At 36.0% G+C, this 20,178-nt stretch overlaps 1 protein-coding gene across 18 annotated transcripts in view; it reads right to left on the bottom strand.

The window, feature by feature from the left end:
- Inpp4b (inositol polyphosphate-4-phosphatase, type II) overlaps positions 1-20,178 on the bottom strand; it is a 792,047-nt gene that overhangs the window by 151,450 nt on the left and 620,419 nt on the right. For all 18 annotated transcript variants that reach the window (XM_017312729.2, XM_006530858.3, XM_006530854.3 and 15 more), the window contains one exon: positions 13,244-13,352. In XM_017312729.2, coding sequence (XP_017168218.1) covers positions 13,244-13,352 — 109 coding nt within the window. The remainder of the gene's footprint in view (positions 1-13,243; positions 13,353-20,178) is intronic.

Genomic DNA, 20,178 nt, shown 5'->3' with positions numbered 1-20,178 from the left:
ATCCATTGGTTCCTATTATGTTCTCTTTTAGTGCTGGGCAACTTAGTGAAGCTGAAAGGTTCATTTTTCCACAGAGAAGATCAATGTTTCTGTCCAAGATGATGCGGTATTGCATGTCTCTGTTGAATAACTTACTCTTTAAACATGTGATATATTTAACAGTTAAGCTTCTTAAAAAGACATTTGTGAATATAGTTAAATTATGTAGAAAAAATAACTACTTTATATGAGTCTGGGATTTAGGCTAAATACAAATATTTGAGTTAATAAGCTAAATTAAGAAGAAAATAAGCTAAAATCAGAAGAAAATTCCTTGAAAAAGGTTAATAGAATATAAAAACAAATTATGGATGATAGAAATTGAAATGGGTTTCACATATTTGTATTAAATAAAAAGCAATTCAAAGTAGAATAGACCTTACATAAAGGTAAATACAATGAGAACACGGATACATATTTCATGTACCTTAGTCTATTATTGCTGATCTATCTTACCGCTTGTTCTTCTAGTGCCAGCAAGCTTCAATCCTTAGAACGTTGGATTGTGGGATCCATTTAACATTCCTAAGCATTTAATCTTGTAGTTTAAATGTGTCATCCATGTGAAGAGTTCCTCAGTGCACATCTCTAATCCTAACTCCAGCTGAAACAAAACGTTTCTGGGCAGATCTAACTAAATGTGTCAAAAGGAGTCTCCAGAATGCTCTCCACTCTCAAACAACCAGCTCAGTTGCACCTTTCTGCATTTTACATAATGACATGGCTACTAACCTCTCCTATTCCCTTGCCTTCAACAGAAAAGCTGCCCTTTCCTTTTAAATAAAGCCAGAATCCAACCATTTGTTCCCATATGCACTACAAATATTGTGGTACAAATGGTTAACATCTTCCAACATGCGGGTTATTACAAAACCCATGCAAATTCTAGCATTACCTTTAACTACTGGGGAATTTGTGCTTTAAGACATGGACAATTTTTTTTTACTTCTGTTTAGGAATTGAAAGATATAGAGAGAAGGCAGGAGGAGGAGGGGGAATTTTTCAACCCAAGACCTAATCCTGGGACTTAACTGTAATATTTTAGTTCTTCCTCTGCTCTCCCTAACATCACTCTTCCATCCCACTATTGTAGCCAAGGGAAGTGTGGGAGAATGTGGATCACAGATGAAGGACAGACAATAAAGGAGAGAAAAAAAAAACAGAGGGAGAATAGGCTAAAGACAGGAGGCAATGAATTTGAGAAAAAATGTTTTAGTAGTAAGTCTCTGTGTTGGAGTTAAATCTCCAAAGGAAACCACAGGGGGATTTTGACTTACATTTTTCAAGTTTATAGAAGTGTGTGTGTGTGTGTGTGTGTGTGTGTGTGTGTGTGTGTGTGTGTGTGTCCTCAGTATATGGAGAGGCATAGACATGCTTTTAGTTCTAAGTAAGAAGAAAGCCATGTGAATAATACATAAAACTTCACACTTCAGTACACTTGAACATACCTTTCTGGCTTCACAGGGCTTAACAACATGCTTCCTGAAATTGCTGAAGGTGCAATCCTATGTCTCTCCTCCCCCATCACCTGCTTCTTATTTCCTGCTGGATGTGGGGCTTAGAGAAAAGAGCTAAGGAAAAACAAAACTCTCTTCCTTTGCCTCCTGTGGGGTTCACTTAAGAAATTAAATGACTTACAAGAACTATGCTTAAATTGGTGTTTATTTTGTCAAACTATTGGTAAAAAGAAAGAAAGAAAATTCCTCCTTGGACTCCGGGAAAATTTAGGTTCCATGTGTGTTCTGATCAAAGTTTGATTCTATCACTCTAACTCCCTGACAACTAGCATTAATGCAGAAGACAACCCTGCGTTAGGTACTCCACGCCTCCCACTAAGAATTGCTTTGTCTCTTACATCTGTCTTAGTGTTTAAGCTCTTGACTGATTTCTTAACTGTGATGGCCTCACTGATGTGTAAATACATGTAATTTCTTTACCCTCTGCAGATCACATAGAAATGTTCTAGGTATAATTATATAACATTGAAATGAACAAAGTCTCGCTGTCATATCTTCTATGTCCTGTCTCCACTTCTCTCCGTGTGTTCCTGCCTTGACTTCTTTGGACATCTAAGTGTCTGTTCAGTTCTACATTGATGCAGTTTGGTTTATGGTATTTTCACACTTAACACTTTTTCCCAGATGAGATGGAATAACACCTAAACAAGGACCTCTGACTCACCTCAAACTAAATGACTTCACCTCTATTCTGAAAACAATCTTTACTAATCAAGGAACGGGGTGAGGTACAAAACTAAAATCCATTCGAAAGTATTCTGCATATGTTCCTGTGACTGCAAAAAGACCTGAGACAGCATAGTTGGGTACTGGAAATGTCCCAAAATTGGACTGGAATTTAGTCAACATTCTGTTTACTAAAATTCTATGGATTGTACATGTATAATAGGCCATCTTCATGCTATGAAAATTATATGTTGATTAATCTTTTTTTATAAAAACAAATGTTTTGGTAATCATTATCCAGGGATAAAATACAAGGGGAAAAGGTACACTAACCTCTTCATTTTCCATGTTAATTTAATATAGAGAAAGTCTAATAAAGCAAATAATTTATACTATAAATTTAACTAAAATCAAATTTTTCTCTATCACTAAATAAATAATTATTGAACCTATACTTTATGGGTCTCATATGACACTAATGCTTTCATAGGTTACATTATTTTATTTTGACAACTCTCTATTGAGTAAGAACTATTAGAAGAAATTTTCTATAGAATAAATAATAATATATTAATTAGGCATAAAAGATGAAGGCTAGGTGGAGCTTTGCCTAGGTCAAATAGCTAGCATATATGGTAAAACATGGATTCTAGATTACTTCCCTATAATCACACAAATTGAACTCCTAACTATGTTTGCCTATCTTTTGCGCATTTCAAGATTTTTCTGAATCATTTCAGATTTTTAAAAAATTATAAAGCTATAAGTAATTTGGAAATGATCTATAATTTAATAATATCATGGCAAGTATAGACTATAAAAATTAAAATAAAATTAAGTCTCTTATCTTCTAATTAAGACTGTTCATTAGTGAAGATTATGATTCTGGTTTATAATACAAATTAGTCTAAAAAAGAATTTGTGAATCATCTTATGCTAAATTAAATCAACAAATATTTAATGATTGCTACTTGGCCAATGAATTGAGAAAAGCAAGTGGTCACAGCTAGAAGCTGTGTGGTGAGAGGCCACATATGATTTCTGTTCACTAAATGCCATACAAGGGCTGGCTACATGGGATTTTTTTTTTAAAGGAAAGTTTTCTTTGGCTGAAGGAGGTGTGTCAATACCCTAGAAAATTTTGCAATGCTGGACTCTCAATTTCAAGTGTTCTCTAATACCCTGAGCATGCCCACACTGTCAGAACTTTCTCACTAAACATTCTACTTAAGCTCATGTTCTCTTCATACTACACAGATTTGTTTTCCTAGGTAGACTATAGTCAGTAATATTTCCATTCTTCAAGGTTTTATGCTTGTGGAAAATAGAGTGGGCAGAAGGTTTCCATAACACACACACAAACACACACACACACACACACACACAATCAATCAATCAATCAATCTACAACTAATAAAGAAATAAATACCAACTATTTCTAAGGAGAAGGGGGCTCCATTCCACACAGCAAACTTACTAACTTGTCCAATGTGTTGACCAATGTTTTCTTCCTTGTTGTATCTGGATTCTTTTCTTTTTTGCCTTTTTTTATTAGGTATTTTCCTCATTTACATTTCCAATGCTATCCCAAAAGTCCCCCATACCCTCCTCCCAACTGCCCTACCCACCCACTCCCCCTTTTTGGCCCTGGTGTTCCCCTGTACTGGGGCATATAAAGTTTGCAAGTCCAATGGGCCTCTCTTTCCAGTGATGGCCGACTAGGCCATCTTTTGATACATATGCAGCTAGAGTCAAGAAGCTCTGGGGTACTGGTTAGTTCATAATGTTGTTCCACCGATAGGGTTGCAGTTCCCTTTAGTTCCTTGGGTACTTTCTTATCTCCCAAGTTAACAAGCACAGTGAATCCAGACAATACCCAAACCCTCCTAGACACCATTATAATGACACTCTTTCTTTTTACCTGTGTTTTCCCAAAAAATTGAAGACATCTTTATCTCCTGTAAGAACATGATAAAAAAAATACTGGAATTTTTCAGAGAAAGTTGTATTTTAATGGAATTTTGCAGAAATGAGTTATCTTACTTTGAGTAAGTCTATTTTCTCCATGATATAAATATACAAATCTCACATGTGTATTTTATTACAATGTTACAAAAATGAGATTATGCCTAGATTATTAAATACTGTGTGTGTGTGTGTGTGTGTGTGTGTGTGTGTGTGTGTGTGTGTGTGAAAGCCTGCTTATCACATGTGCATAATGTGTGCACATGGAAGCCAGAAAAGGTCTTTGGATCACCTGGAACTGGACTTACAGGAGGTTGTGAACCACTCAATGTGGTACTGGGAACCAAGTACGTCTCCTCTGTAAGAGCATCAGGTGTTGAGCTCCACCCCCTTCCCAGATAATTTTTAAAATCTGGAATATACTGTTTTGATATATGGTAAATGATTTTCTTTCTCTGCTTTTGCAATGATGATAGCTAAGCATATAGATTAGTGAAGAGTTGCTAAAAATGTTCTGGAAATCTCTGTGTTTAACCTGAGTGCAAAAGTTCCTTACAGGATTCATTTGCTTCATACATATTGACATGACACAATGTGTCACGGTTTCAAGTATTGCTTTGCCTTACAGGGAACAAGTCCACTATAGACTCTTCTCACAGTGCTTCAAAATGAGCAAAAGAAAATATTTTCTGATAATCTGTTTATTGATACAGTATTCTGACTTAAACTCCTATCTTTTGGTGGATTAACTTTTCCTTTAGATCCCTCCCTTCTCTTTCTTCTTTGTGTCTTAATTGTATATATATGCAAATCAATATAGTATATATTGAAAACTAAAATTTTCATGTTTAAATTTAATGTTAAATTAAGACACTGAGTTGTAAAATAAAACGATCTAGATTATCTTTCTGAGTCAACTGTGACTCATTTACTTAATATGTCATTTCTCAAAAATATAAGATTTGTTTTATTTATGATTTCCAGTAATTCAACTACAGCAGCAATGTGGTAAATCAAGAGGCATCAACCATATATCTACATTGCAAATGAAGGAACCGAAGGATGAATGGCTTTCTGAAATCTCACAATTCAAACTCTTCTTGGTTTGTTATTTTCACACACTGTTACAGAGTTTGACAAATGTAGTATCAAATTTTCTAGAGTTGTTTACATATTATCATTTATGAATGTGTAAGCCTTTAACAATTTCACTTCTCAGAACTTTGAACTGTCATGCAATGCTTCTTGCCCAAACAACAGAATGCAGTTGGTCTCCCCAGATACTGGGATGTATTGGAGCACGTCTCTAATGTGTAAGTATTAAATATAAAAGTGGGCAAGGGGACTATTAATTGTCAGTAATTAAGTTGGCTATCCTTTATAAAAACTGTCATCTTTCTTCTTTCGGGATACAGAGTAACAGCACCTCTCTAAGACATGCATGTGGCTGCTCTCAAGCCTAGAAGTTGTCTGCAAGTATCTACAAGGTATTTTCTACAAGTACGAATTCCTGCTTCTGATTCCTGATATCTCCAAATGCCCACACCTTTGTCACTTCATTAAGTCACACCAGTCACTGCAGAAAGAGTGACTTGCTTTTTAGGAAATCTTTTTACTTCATTATCCTTGTTAATGCACCAAATACCTGCTAAGCTAGTTCCTGGGAATTCAGAGTATACCAGAAAGCATGGTCCATGACTTCAGATCAAGCTCTGTCTATAAGGATGCTTACACTGAAGGCATAAAGCAGATGCCTTAATTACACAATCAAATCAGACCAGGCTTCTAAATAGGGCTCAGTCTTAAGCTCAGATCTTTAGCGGTAAGTACCTAAGCCACTCTATGTTCCCTGCAGGTTGTGTGCCTCCTCTGTACCTGCACAAGAGCTCTGGAATCACGAATAAAACACACACACACACACACACACACACACACACACACACACAAACTTAATTTTGATATGCCCTCTCAGCTCAATGGCTAGAAATTTCCAGGCCTCCACGTGGTTAGCACATACTCCCTCAGGTATTCCTGGCTTAACACCTTCTAAGTCTCCACTTTATCTTTGCTGCCCTGTTATCTTCTGGACCACACACCCTCATAGGGCTGCTTTCCCTTTACACCGCCATTGCTGGATGGCCTCTCTCCTGCAGCTCTTAAATTTGATATCTTTACCTCCAAGTCTTGGCGAATCACCTCTCTCTTTTCCACGGTTTCTTTCCACCTCTGTCTCCCTGTCTAGCCATTTGCTATATGACAATTCTTTATTATCAGTCAAAGCCAGCTGGGGGCAGAGACCCCCAGCATCTGGAAGTGGCATTTAGGAGCTGAATTAAGACAAAGCATTAGAACCATCTCCCAACACAGATCTGTGGTTCACTATGAAGGGATGCGTGAGAAAAGGATGGACGGGATAACTGTGAGAGATGAAGCTGAAATGCAATGACATGTGAAAAAGATTCCTTGTGTTATGATTCCAATGTCAAAAGTACTCCAACATGCTTGTGTGTTGAATGCTGGGTCCCAGCTTGTAGTACTCCTATGGAATTTCTAAAAATTGCAGAAAGGGAAAGTATGTCAAGGCATAAACACATGCCTCTGAAGATTATAGCAAGCCTTCATATCCTTCCCTTCAATCAGCTCCCTGTCCATCTTAAGGCGAATAACCTTCTCCTTATCATAGGCTCAGAAGCAAGGGAGCTAAATAATATGGGTTGAAATCTGTGAAACCATGAGCTACAATAAATCTCATCTCCTTTTAAGTTGTTTATATCAGGACTTTTAACCTAGACATCAGACAACTTCCTAACATACTTCTCTGAAATTTTGTTTTCCACAGTTTCAACTATCTAGGTTTACCATAGTCTAAATGGAGAATTACAAAAATTAACAGTTTGTATAATTTAAAATTACATGACCTTCTTAATAGTAGGATGGAATCTTGGACCATCTTGCTCTGCTTCTGATGGCCTGATCCATCCCTCTTCTCAGAGTATCCCTGCTGAATGTGCTACTCGACCCCTTACTAGTTATCCTGCTTGACAGCTCAACTCTCTGGATAGACTTGAGCTTGTGATCAAGGAAACTTGATTTTGCTGAATAATATCACAACAATCAGAAATTGCTGCTACTTATATCTTATTGCAGTATATTGTTAAGGTTCTAGTTTGTTAGTAGTTGTTATTAATCTCCTTCTATTCTCTGTTTATATGCACAACTTTATCACAGGTGTATATGTATGTATGGAGAAACAGAATAAAATGGCCTGGTGGATTTAGCTATTCCTGTTGGATTTAGGGATATAGTCCTTAAGGGCAAGGTAATACTAATGCATAATACAGACCTCAGGTCTGACCTCCATGTAAGAAGAAGCCGAACTATTTAGAATTATTAAATCATCACATTATATTTTCCTTTTAGAAGAAATGTCATTACAGAAAAAATGAACCAAATGGTAGGCTCAGTGCCAGACAAAAAGGAAGAAGGATTAAGCTCCTTGGCAGAGGAAGACCTAGAAGAGGGGTGCCTTGTGGGTCAGGATTATCTTAACCCATAACTCATTACTGAAATGAAAAACCTCCAAAGAAGTTAGGAAGCATAACTGACAGTCAGTCATTTAAGTGGCAGCCATGGGGTTAAGGGTGTCAAGGATTGTTGATTTCTAAGTGGAAAATCTGAGTGGATGATGGTGCAGTTGGGGGATTTTGTTCATTTCTTTGCTTGCATGAAAAATGTCCAAGACAAAGAATATTCAGGAGTCAATGGCAGGGGAAGTGACTTGAGATGGCTACATTGAGGCTATGAGTAAAGTGGGGCTAACTATGAGTATTTACACACACATACACACACACACACACACACACACACACACAGATACACACTCACGCACACATTAAGATTTTACTAGTCTGTCCTTCCTTCCCAACCTCAATTCAACATGAGGACAGTGTCTAAAGCCCAGCACTTGAGATTTAGTAGCAAACTGAGTATTTATGCAAATTAATGTTTTCTCAAAAGGCAATGCATCTCTGACATGAATGCATCTGTTATACTAAAATTTGTAACTAAAAGTATAAATTTCTAGAGTTTTATGAATAAAATATATTTTAGGAAATGATTATAAAGATAATTAGATACAATTTAAACCTGTGGTATACTTATTAATCCTGCTATGTCCAATCAATAAATACAAGTTGTATTTTCAAGAATATAGAATTTGGACCTGGAGAGATGGCTCAGTTGGTGTAGTACCTTCTGTACCTGCATGAAGACTTGAGTTCAAATCCCCAGCACATACCTAAAAGGTGCTCTCTCTCTGTCACTCTCTTTGTCTGTCTCTGTTTCTGTGTCTCTCTCTGTCTGTGTGTGTGTGCGTGTGGGTGTGTGTTTGTATGTATCTCCAGTCCAGATACCAGCAGCCTCATGGCATATTCAAGCCAAAACAACGAGCTCCAGGTTCAGTGAGATATTTTTGCCACATAAAATGAGTCTGAGAACAATCGAAGAAGACAAATGATTACCATCTCTGATCTCTATACCTATGTGCATCACACACAGATAAGTATGTGTATACATGCTACATACACAAAAGAATGGCATTCCAACCTGAGTTGAGTTTCTAAACTACATCAATAGATAATATTTATAAGTTTTACTGTACACAAGGAACAATCACAGGTATTATTGAAGTTTCTAAATAATGTCACTGGGTAATAAATACAATTTCCACCTTATAAATAAGAAAACTAATGTGTAGGAAGGTAAGGTAATTTCATTAATGCCACAAAGGCAATTAAATATGTTAGAATACAAATTTGAGCAGGGATTGATACTGTGAACTGTCTATGAGATGGAAATTTCTATTTGCCAATGAATAAAGGCAGAAATGTTAGATAGAATTACAAAAAGTCAATAACATTACATTCAATGGGCTGAATTTGTGAGGACAACAGCTAACACATGGTGTTTACACATCTGAAACCATTTAGAGAAGAACACTACACTCGTTCATTCCAGCAAAGAACTCTGAGGCATTTAGGTCCTCAACCCTATGTTCCTTTAGTCACTGAATGTATATGTTACAAGAAAATATAATGCAGAAATAAAATAGGAGTTTTACAATGGAGAAAATAACACTTAAAATTCATTTAGGGTTACAGGCAAATTAGTAAAAACACTTCTAATCACTTATACCACAATCAGTCTGTATTCGACAAGCCTTGTCCTTCCTCCTTGTGCAAGCAAATTTGCACAAATACTAAGTCTCGGCAAGAGTATTTAATTAAGACTATGCCATTATCTACCTATCTCAAGTTGTAAATAAAAATAAGGCCCTTTTATTCAGAAGCAGTTGGTTATCATGCATAGAGGGTATATACAGGTCAGCACTCCTGGAACAGATGTGCACATGAGCAGGTTTGGCATAAGGTGTTTTGTATTTGCTAAAATATAATGGGGCGTTAAAATAGAAGTAGCCAATGATAATCAACTCACAAGAAGAAAATAGATCCTTAAAGAATAAAATTATAATCAACACAAAAATTAAATTACTGTCTCCTTCTAAACAGCATATTTCCAGCAACTGCGTTCAGTTCAAAAGAAAAAGAAAAGGGATTAACCCTGATTTTTCAGTTGGTCGTATTTTCACTGAGCCTATGTAATTTCATTAAATGACTTAAAAAGAAAGTTGTTAATGGAATACGTTCTTTCTGAAAGCAGGAACAATAGCTGCACTTGAAAATGAATGACATGAATTAGAACTATTGGACTTGAGACTGGACTTTTAAAACAAATTAGTCCTTGGTATATTGGACATGACTCCCTATGAAACAAAAAAAACATGTGTTGTTTTAAAAAGTAAAAGGCCTTCACCCATCCATGACACAAATATTTCAGACACCCACCTATCAAGACTCTGGCCTTTCGGTAAAGACTGTAAGAGCCAGAGCTTCTTCTGAGATAATAGGGCTGGTAACCCCATGAACTGACTACTATGCCTACAAGATCAAGAGAGTAAAAATTCCAGTAAGTGTGGAGTAACATACACAAGCACCCAACCCCAGCTGAGGAACTATTGACTGTTCATCAATACTAGGAGAAGGAGATTCTAATACTAGACAAGTCTGGGCTGTATGAAGTTGACAGTTAATATCACCCAGGATGGCTGAGAAGGCAACGATAAATCAACACAAAGGCTGAGGTAGTTCTCCCAAGTCATGCTGAAGATGCCAGCTTGAACCTTTTAGCAAAGCAAAGCAAAGCTAGAAAAATTCCATTATTTAAGGCGATTCTCTGCCTGGCTTCCAAAATGCAGACTTAAAGTTACTCATTTTTATACACTGAAGTGTACCCCCTTACATTGACTTTCACTGAAAATACAATATTGGTCGATTTTTTTTAACAAAAAAAGCAACAGGAACATATTGGAATGGTGTAACAGATCTTTTGATGCCTAGTGTGTTCAGGCTAGCTCTCAAAAACCCCGTAGCATTTTAAATCATATATTGTCTCAGCAAGCCATATTTGATCCATATATTTCCCTATACCACAGTTTAATGATTGGCACTAACCTTACTAGTAAGCATTTTACTGTGTTTTATAAATAAAACAGAAACAATTGGATATTTAACAAAGAAATGAGTGCTAAAAAGCAGTGCACATTATTTTGTTGTATTTACCTTAAATTTAATTCTTGAGTTATACCCTTATGTTTATTGTCCCAGTGGAAAGTTACTAGTGTAGAATACATATTTTCATGCACATATTAAAGGTATAAATATGGTGCAATGGTGAACTCAACATTTGTCTTTGCCAATTCCATCAGTGGTTAATTATGAAACAATAGAGTTCTGTCCTACCTCTCACCTCACATCTGACAATCTATGTTCAACTGGATTCTGGATACCGTAGGGATAGTTTTGCGTCTTCTAATTATATTATATTTCTCTTTATAATAGCCATAAGCTGGAAAGAACCCAGATGTCCCTGAGCAGAGGAATGGTATAAAAAAATGAAACAAATATTCTGCTAGGGCACCTGGGGGGTGGAGTGTCCTCTGGAGACTGTAGGACCGTCCGCCAAGTTCAGGCCCAAGAAAGCTGGAGTTGTGGTTTAAACAGACTCCCAACTCACCTGTCAGAAGTAAATTTCTTTACTAAAGTGCCTATCAATAGAACTCTGATTTCTATTTCTCTAAATCCTAAGGAAACAGAACCACTTTCCACTTTCTACAGCACAAAAAATTAGAGGCAAGGCATAGATATTAAGGGGAAGCGTGCAGGGCATACCAGTACTTCCCTGTGATTACAGTCATAGGTATTCTAATCTTCCTGTTTGATACAATATCAGAGTCAAATAAGGTCTCACTAAGAAACAGTAAACAAATATGAGAAAAATATGAACAATGTCTACAGCTGAAATCATAGTAGTATATCAGTAGTTTATGGAAGAAGGAGAAAAAGGAGAAGGAGGGAGGAGGACAGGGAAGAGAGGAAAAGGTGGAGGAAGATGAGCTGAAGGAGATGGAGGAGGAGGTAAAGGAGGAAGAGGAGGAAGAGAAGAAGAAGAAGAAGAAGAAGAAGAAGAAGAAGAAGAAGAAGAAGAAGAAGAAGAAGAAGAAGAAGAAGAAGAAGAAGAAGAAGAAGAAGAAGAAGAAATAGTACATATGTATTGGAGATAGAGTAATTCAATTCTAGAATACTTTCTTCTAAAACATCTGGGTACTATGGAAATGGATGGTTTTGTGACAAATGTGCTCACATGTTTAAATGTCCTTAGTTTGTCACTTTTTTTTAGTGTCTAATACTTTATAAAACTATCTGTCACTGAATGATAACTGTTCCATTGTAGCGTACAATTTGGGAATTTCTTTTTTTTAATTACGTATTTTCCTCAATTACATTTCCAATGCTATCCCAAAAGTCCCCCACACCCTCACCCCCCCCCACTCCCTATCAAAAGATGGCCTAGTCGGCCATCACTGGAAAGAGATGCCCATTGGACAGGCAAACTTTATATGCCCCAGTACAGGGGAACGCCAGGGCCAAAATATGGGAATGGGAATTTCTAATCAAAGGAAAAAGCAACTGTTTGTGAAGGAAACATAACTGTTCTTATCCCAACATTCTTCTTTCTTTTCTTTTCTTTTCTTTTCTTTTCTTTTCTTTTCTTTTCTTTTCTTTTCTTTTCTCTCTCTCTCTCTCTCTCTCTCTCTCTCTCTCTCTCTCTCTCTCTCTCTCTCTCCCTCCCTCCCTCCCTCCCTCTTTCTTTCTTTCTTTCTTTCTTTCTTTCTTTCTTTCTTTCTTTCTTTCTTTCTTTCTTACAGGTTATTTTTTTCTATTTTACAGCCAGAGAAAATTATTATGTAATTTCTTTTGAATGTAGGATGAGAGGTGGCATGAGTACTGAGGCAGAAACTTTATTAAACAGCAGTTAAACATAGTTAATAAGCAAAAGTGAAGGAATAGTAATCTAAAACTCTTAAGAAATAATGCATTGGCTGTGTGTTATTTGTTTCTAAGTAACCAAGCTTTGTGTGTTAGTTTAATTATCTCATTGACAGCTCATCTTTCCAATGCCCCAGTTACAGACTAGGGAAGTTGTTTGTTGTGCTTCATTCCAAGGAAGAAATCACTAACAGAGATATCATCAAAAATACAACTAAAATGAAAAAGATTTAAAAAGAAATATGTTCTTCATTAAACATCATTATCTCTATGGTTATATTGGGTCAAGGGTCTAGCTAAAGCCCTGCATGGTAATTTTTTTTTCTACTGAGCAAGAGTGATACCAGAATGTCTCACTGAGCAGCATAGCTTACCATTCAGTGTTCTTCCTCAGAGCTCCCAGAAAGCCCAATCATGCATTTTGATGGTTCTAGTCTATTCTCAAGTAATTTAAAGAAATTCAGCAAGTTTAATTTACCTGATGAGTTAAAATGCTAAGAACCATTCATTGGGATAGACTGGTCTCCAAAGTATTAACTTTGTCTATAGAATTATTCAAAGAAAAGATAATGTCATCAATAAAATATTTGTTTTCTTTCTGACATTACTTACTTCCTTCTCTCTGTCTCAAACCTATGGAGGAGTTTACGAAGACCACCGTTCTTGAATCCCTGAAAATGGGCAGCTGGGGCCCCCACAGTGATGACATCATAGAGAGCATCTGGAAGGGAAACACGGAGATGAACACTTAGCAAACATGTCTCCTGCACACACTGCAGACGAGAGTATACATGGTGAGGGAAGTTTGAGAAATTATTCTGTTTCAATTTGTATGAATAACTATGAACTCTCATCTCAAGGGGGCAAGAAGAACTAATCAATCTTTCTAAAAGCCACCTGTGCACATCAAAAAGTTATATTTCCAAGATTGATGACTACACTTTAATTATATGCTACAGTGCAGAACAGCATGTTCCTCACTCCTCCACATAACTACTGAGATAACATGTTAATTGGTCTTTTGTGTGTTTTACTTTATTGAGTTTTGCATCATTTAATTTGCAATCATATTGAAATTCAACAATAATGAACACTTTCTCAACCAGAGCTTATAGAGACAAGAACCAAAAAAATATTAATTTATTTTTGCTCAAGGGCAGAACAGTACCAGTACATTAAAAACAAAATTTATCCAGTCATTTCCTGCTTATCTATTCCAAAATTTACACAGTTTTGAATACATACATTTGTAGTTTATTATAAAACATGGAAAGAATGCAAAATGTATCAATTTATGTTTCCAAACAGATATCTTACTTTTTAATAACAAAAATCCATACATTTAAATTGAAACTCAATCTTTTGATACTGAAATTTATGGCTTCAAAACATGCCATCATTTTTATATTCAAATGGAAGATATCTATCTAAGAAAGGCAGAGTGAATGTTTTCTGGTTAAACTACATTTTTGTTGAGAAATCTAATTTCATAGAAGATGTTTCTCAAATTGATTTTGATATTGACATATTGGTTCTTTCTAAGATATGGCTTACTGAAGAAACATAAGTTGTTTTATTAGCCTCAGGCAAACATCATTGCTTCTTGAAAATTACACAGTCTTGATTCATCTGAATTATTATTGTTTTAAATTAGACCATCTCCATTCTGAAAATAGAAGGTCAAAAGAAATAAAATACAATTTCCAATGTGACCCAACAACCAGTCAATACAGCATAAGTTTGACAATAAATTAATGAATATTAACAATAATTATAGTGCAGTAATAATTTCTTAACTTTTTAAAAGCCACTAATAAATTCAATTATAGCATTTTAAGATAGTAGAATATTTGTTTTATAACAAATTCAATTATTTACACTATATTTTAAAAAAGAAATCTTATCCAAAGGATTAGCTTTCATTAGACAAGAAAGTGCCATGGAAAAAAACATCCAAGGGTTCCACTCAATGTGAAACTTATAAACCAGAATGACCACCATTTGAATAGATTACCAAGTATAGAATAGTAATTATAGCTACAACTTTTGCATATATAATAGCAATTATATTTGGGATGTAGCTAGCAGCTGTCTAATTTGACTGTAGACCTGAACAACATAGGAAATTTCATGAGTAGCACTGAAAATCTGGCCACTACCTATAGTAGTATGGACTGTAGAGGAGAACCCATTACTGCCAGTTTAGTTGTCCTAACCAGTATAATCTCTAACCACATTCTTAATATGCATCCTTTAGCCCACAGGTAAGGGCAGCTCTCAACTTTCTCTTTTCATTAGATGGAGACCATTGTAGAAGGCCACAATTGGTCAATGCAAAGAACAATTGTGTTTTGATTAGAAAATAAAACTTAACACTCAAGCCCTGAGAATTAGGTGTGCTCTGTTCTACTTTAATGTCATATATCATCATTCCTGTCAGTGGGTAGAATTAGAAAACATGTGTACACTTATTAACTACTAAAAGCCAAATTTCTTTCCTGACTCATCTATCTATCCTAGGCCAACAACAACAAACATCACGAGTCACAGTGATGACTTTGACTTCAATCTAGAACTATAAAATAGATTCTGATTTTTTTCTCTACATTTTAAATTTTACATGTAAACTCTGTGCCTGACATTAAGAAACTGGCCTCTAATTATCAGCAAATCTACATATGTGATCAATCCTCCTATACAAATGAATTAGCTTTGTAGGTTGACTACACCATTGTAAGAAATATGCTTATCAAAAAGCTGCAGTGTTTGCATTACACAGTCTCCCCCATTATTTATTAGCAGTCTCTTGGTTCTTAATGAACTTGGTTCTTAATGAACTTAATGAAATTATCAGCTTGAGTATTTTATGTATCATTTATTATTATTTTTACGAGAAAGTAAAAATAAATTAAAAATGAATGATAGTAGAGTGTATGAAATTCTAGGGAAGATTTACATATTGTTAAAAGGCAAGGTGTGTTTGTTCCTGAAGATAAAATGCCAGGAAACAAACAAACAAATAAACAAACAAAAAAAGCAAGAGAAAAGAGCACACCAATTGGCTGTCCAATACCAAATGCTCACACTAAAAACATACAGGTCACATTCTATGGTCACATTCAAGAAACTGGATATAAAAAATATAATTAAAACACAGTGTACAGATTGAAACAGATAACTCTCAATAGAGGAATCTCAAATGGCTAAGTAACACTTAAAGACATGCAATACATCTCTAGCCATCAAGGGAATGCAATTAGAAGCTACTTTAAGATGTCATCTTATACATTTCAGAGTGGCTAAGATTAAAAAGTGACACATGACAGCTCATGGTGATGAGAATGTGCAGCAAGGAGAACACTCCTTCATTGCTGGTGGGAATGAAAATTTGTACAGACACTATGGAAATCAATATGGTGGTTCCTCAGAAAATTGGGCATTGATCTACTTCAAGACCAAGCTATATCACTCTTTTGCATAAACCCATGTTTATTGTACTTCCATGAGGATAATTGCTCAAGCTCAGCTATGTCCATTGCAACTTAATTCATAATAACCAGAAATTGGAATCACCTAGATAGCCTACAACAGAAGAACAGATAAAGAAATTGTGGTACATTTACACAATGGATTATTGCTCAGCTGTTAAAAGTGACATCATGGAATTTGCAGGCAAATGCATGGAACTAGAAAAATAATCCTAAGGTAACCTGGACCCAAAAAGACAAATATGGTATGTAGTCACTTATATACAGATATTTGCTGTTAAATAGATTATAATCAAGCTACAATGCACAGATCCAGAAAGGCCAGGTAAAGAGGAGGACTCTAGCAGGGGTTCGTGGATCTCCCTAGGGAGGAGAAATAGAAAAGATTTTGTGGGTAGACTCTGGAAAGTTTGGGGAAGGAGTGGGAGAGGAATGAAATAAGAGAGTGTGGAGAGAGATAGCTGAAATTGGGGATCATTTAAGGGCAGTATAGTTCAGAAAGATACTTAATTGAATTAAAAAAAATGTTAAAATTATAAAATAAAACAAGGAAGAAACCCAGTGTCCATTTCTGACTTCCACATGCTCACACAGTGTACACATAGAAAAGAAATGTTCAAATTAAATTGTTGCATCAATAATTCAAAATTCAAAACTAAATTTTAAAATTTAATTTTTAAATTAAAAATTAAAGCATAACCAATATACACTAATTATGAAACTCTAAATAATCATTAGATGAATTTTAAGGAGAGAAAAGACTTCAAGTATCACTTAGCATCTACCTGCATAGGAACATTTGAAATCATCCAGATGCAGAAACATAGCACTTTTTCAAAATTCTAAAACAGTGTCTCTTTCATTTTCCCATGTTTCTCCTCAAATGTAATTTTACATTAGTGCCAAGAAGTCTTGTACAAGGACACATAATGCCTTTGTCATGATATTGAGAAAAGCATACAAAGTCTCACTCTGGCCAGTCATGCCTGTACCTAAAGCTGTGTTGTTTCTGCCTCTTAGCCACACTCAACTCTCATAAATCATGGATAACTGAGAGTCTATTCTATGTTCATGATTTCCGATGGTAAAGGCTTATCCTGTTTCACATTTTAAGTAGGTTTATTTGAAGTTTTAAATCTTAGCATTGAAACTCAAAATGTAACTCAGAAGAACAAACTGGAAAATACCTACTGAATCTTCTTCCCCAAATAAACATGGATTTCAATAACAGGAAACAGCTTTGTTCTACAGTTATGTATATGGCTATGTAAACTTTGTGTCATGATCTGAAATAGCAGTACAATGTATACAGTGTACAATTATTAACTCAAATTCAGAGAAAGTCTGTCATATTCAAAACAGATCACTCTTCAAAAAACAGTATTTTCTATGAAAGTTACTTTTTAAATTTTAATCTAAGAGAGGGTTACTTAGTATATTGTAATACTAATTTGAGAATATACAATTACTGATAAATATTAGAACAACTAGGTTTTTCTCTTTGGATCCCAGAGCCCTGAATTTTGCTTGTAATTACTACAAAATAGTGGATTGATCTATGTAGGAGGTTAATTTCCTGGTTTCTAAATAATGAAGAAAAATGTCCAGCTAAAGAACCACATTTATTCTTAGCCATACTCCCTTAAAATTAGAATTAACCACGATTGATTGTTTTTCTTTAGGCAGGAGCAGACAGAAAAGTGAGACTAGAATCACTAATAGAACAAAATCCAAAGTGAAACTTAACAATTTAATAACTAGAAGTTGTACTGTTATTTTAAATTTTCTCATTTTATTCCACTCTGTGTAACTTCAACATTTTAATAGTTTTTAGTCACGTCTAACAGAACTTTTCAGACTTTGGCGTCAAGGAAATACCATTAAAACAAGGTGGTATGGGAGACCTTGTGGGAGAAGAAATTGTGGGGGCCAGAAGGGTCTAGGACGCCAGAAGAACACGGTCCACAGAATCAATTAAGCAGGGCTCAGAGTGGGCTCACAGAAATGGAAGCAGCAGTCAGGGAGCCTGCATGGCTCTGACCTCGGTCCTCTGCATTTGTGTTAAGGTTATGTAGCTTGGTGTTCTTGTGGGCCTCCCAAGAGTGAGAGTGGGGGCATCTCTGGCTCTTTTACCTGTCGGTGTTACTCTTTTCTTACTTGGTTACCTTGCCCAAGTAAGATGTGGGTTTGTCCCTAGTCTTAGAGTGTCTTGCTGTTCCCTGTTTTGTTGTTATCCCTGGGAAGCCTGCTCTTTTCTTAAAGGAAACAAGAGGATTAGATGGGAGGGGAGGGGAGGTAGGATGAGAGGCAACTGGAAGTAGAGGAGGGAGGGGAAACTGAGGTCAGGGTGTACTGTATGAGAAAAGATTAAAAAAACAAACAAACCCTAAAATAGGTACTTAAAGCCTCCCATCCTTTGTCTTTTTAGAAAATGTTCCTTCCTTCACTGACATTATATGATATCTCAAAAATACTTTTAGTTTTGTGAAAATGGTAATGTGTTCCATGCCTCGGGGAAGCAAGGTTTAAATGTGTGAGTCTCATCAAGCTGCAGAGAACAGAATAATTTGAGAATTCATAATAAAGTTTTCTTGTAGCCTTTTAAGTGGCGTTTAATAATAGAAATGAGATAGCTCTATTTTCATAGGAGGTCTTGTTAAAATCCCTTTAACTATAAAACATGTTAATAGGAAAATCTATACATGGTGATCGCATATCAAGGAACAATTTAAACATAATCCGGGCTTTGAAATGGCACCCAAAATCCACTTGACCTGAATCACCTGGCTTTTGTGAGTTTGTATTTCTAAATATCTCAAGCTGTTTAGATTATGATCATCACTGAGCAAATCTGAGAGGAATTATCCTTACTGACAAGAAGATGCATCCAAACTCTCAAGACACAGAGTTGAGGGGCCTCAAACAGCTCTTCTAGTTCCTTCCTTCCCCCATTCTGCTATTACTCTCAGTTACACTGAAAAACCTAATCGAGTGTAACTCTAAATTCACTCCTGTGATATGAATGGTTTTGTTTTCTTATATTTATTTAAGGTACTTTCAATAGCAATGGTTTGAAGCATGTAACAAATGAAAGCAGTGGACAAACATCTGCACACGGCCTGCTTGGAAGTTTTGTTTTATATTATGCCAACTCTGAGCTGGTAGATTCCCTGTTAACTCAATCAGCAGCTAAAAGGCTTCGAGAGACTCCCATTTTCTGCTGGCATCAGAACTATATCTCTAATTTTTATTTTCTTGGTGTGAGTTTAAATGAGGATGGCCCCCACATGTTCATATGTTTGAATATTTGGCTCCTAGTTGGTGAAATGTTTATGGCCTACAAAGGATCTGTGAAACCAGGGAATGGACTTTAAGAGTCAAAAGTCCACACCAGGACTAGTCTTGTCCTCTCTCTGTCTTCATCTTGCTGATAAAATATAAGCTCTGAGCTAATGCTCCAGTGTCATGCCGTCCTGCCTGCTTCCATGCTCCCTGCCATGACAAACATGAACTAACCCCCTAAAACAAAGCAAGCCCCTGATTAACTACGTCCTTTTATAAATTGCCTTGGTCATGGTGCTTCTTTACATCAGTAAACTAGTGGATAGAGACATGGATAAGATAACCTATGGTTGGTTCCCTAGAATAAAATTAGAGTTAAACTTATAGACTGGCTTGCCTCGGGAAACTCAAAATGGAACTCAGGAGATAAGCTTCATTGACTCAGTTTGAGGCAAGTGTTCATTTTAGTGTCTGCCTTTCTGTCTCTCCCTTCCTTCCTTCCTTCCTTCCTTCCTTCCTTCCTTCCTTCCTTCCTTCCTCCCTCCCTCCCTCCCTCCCTCCCTTCCTCCCTCCCTCCCTCCCTCCCTCCCTCCCTCCCTCCCTTTATGTCATCATATCCCTTTAATAAGTTTTACTTAAATGACTAGAGTAGAATTGTAAAATTCTGGTCATATATCTAAGATTTACAGAGCACTGATATTCAGAATTAGTAATGCATGAATAATGCAGTTACACAGAAGAATTCAATTATATATGTTTCAAATAGACCTGCTAAAA

The sequence above is a fragment of the Mus musculus genome, chromosome 8 (assembly GCF_000001635.26).
Source record: "Mus musculus strain C57BL/6J chromosome 8, GRCm38.p6 C57BL/6J".
Classification (NCBI taxonomy): domain Eukaryota; kingdom Metazoa; phylum Chordata; class Mammalia; order Rodentia; family Muridae; genus Mus; species Mus musculus.
Note: the sequence above shows the minus strand (reverse complement) of the source record. Positions and strands in the feature narration are given on the sequence as shown.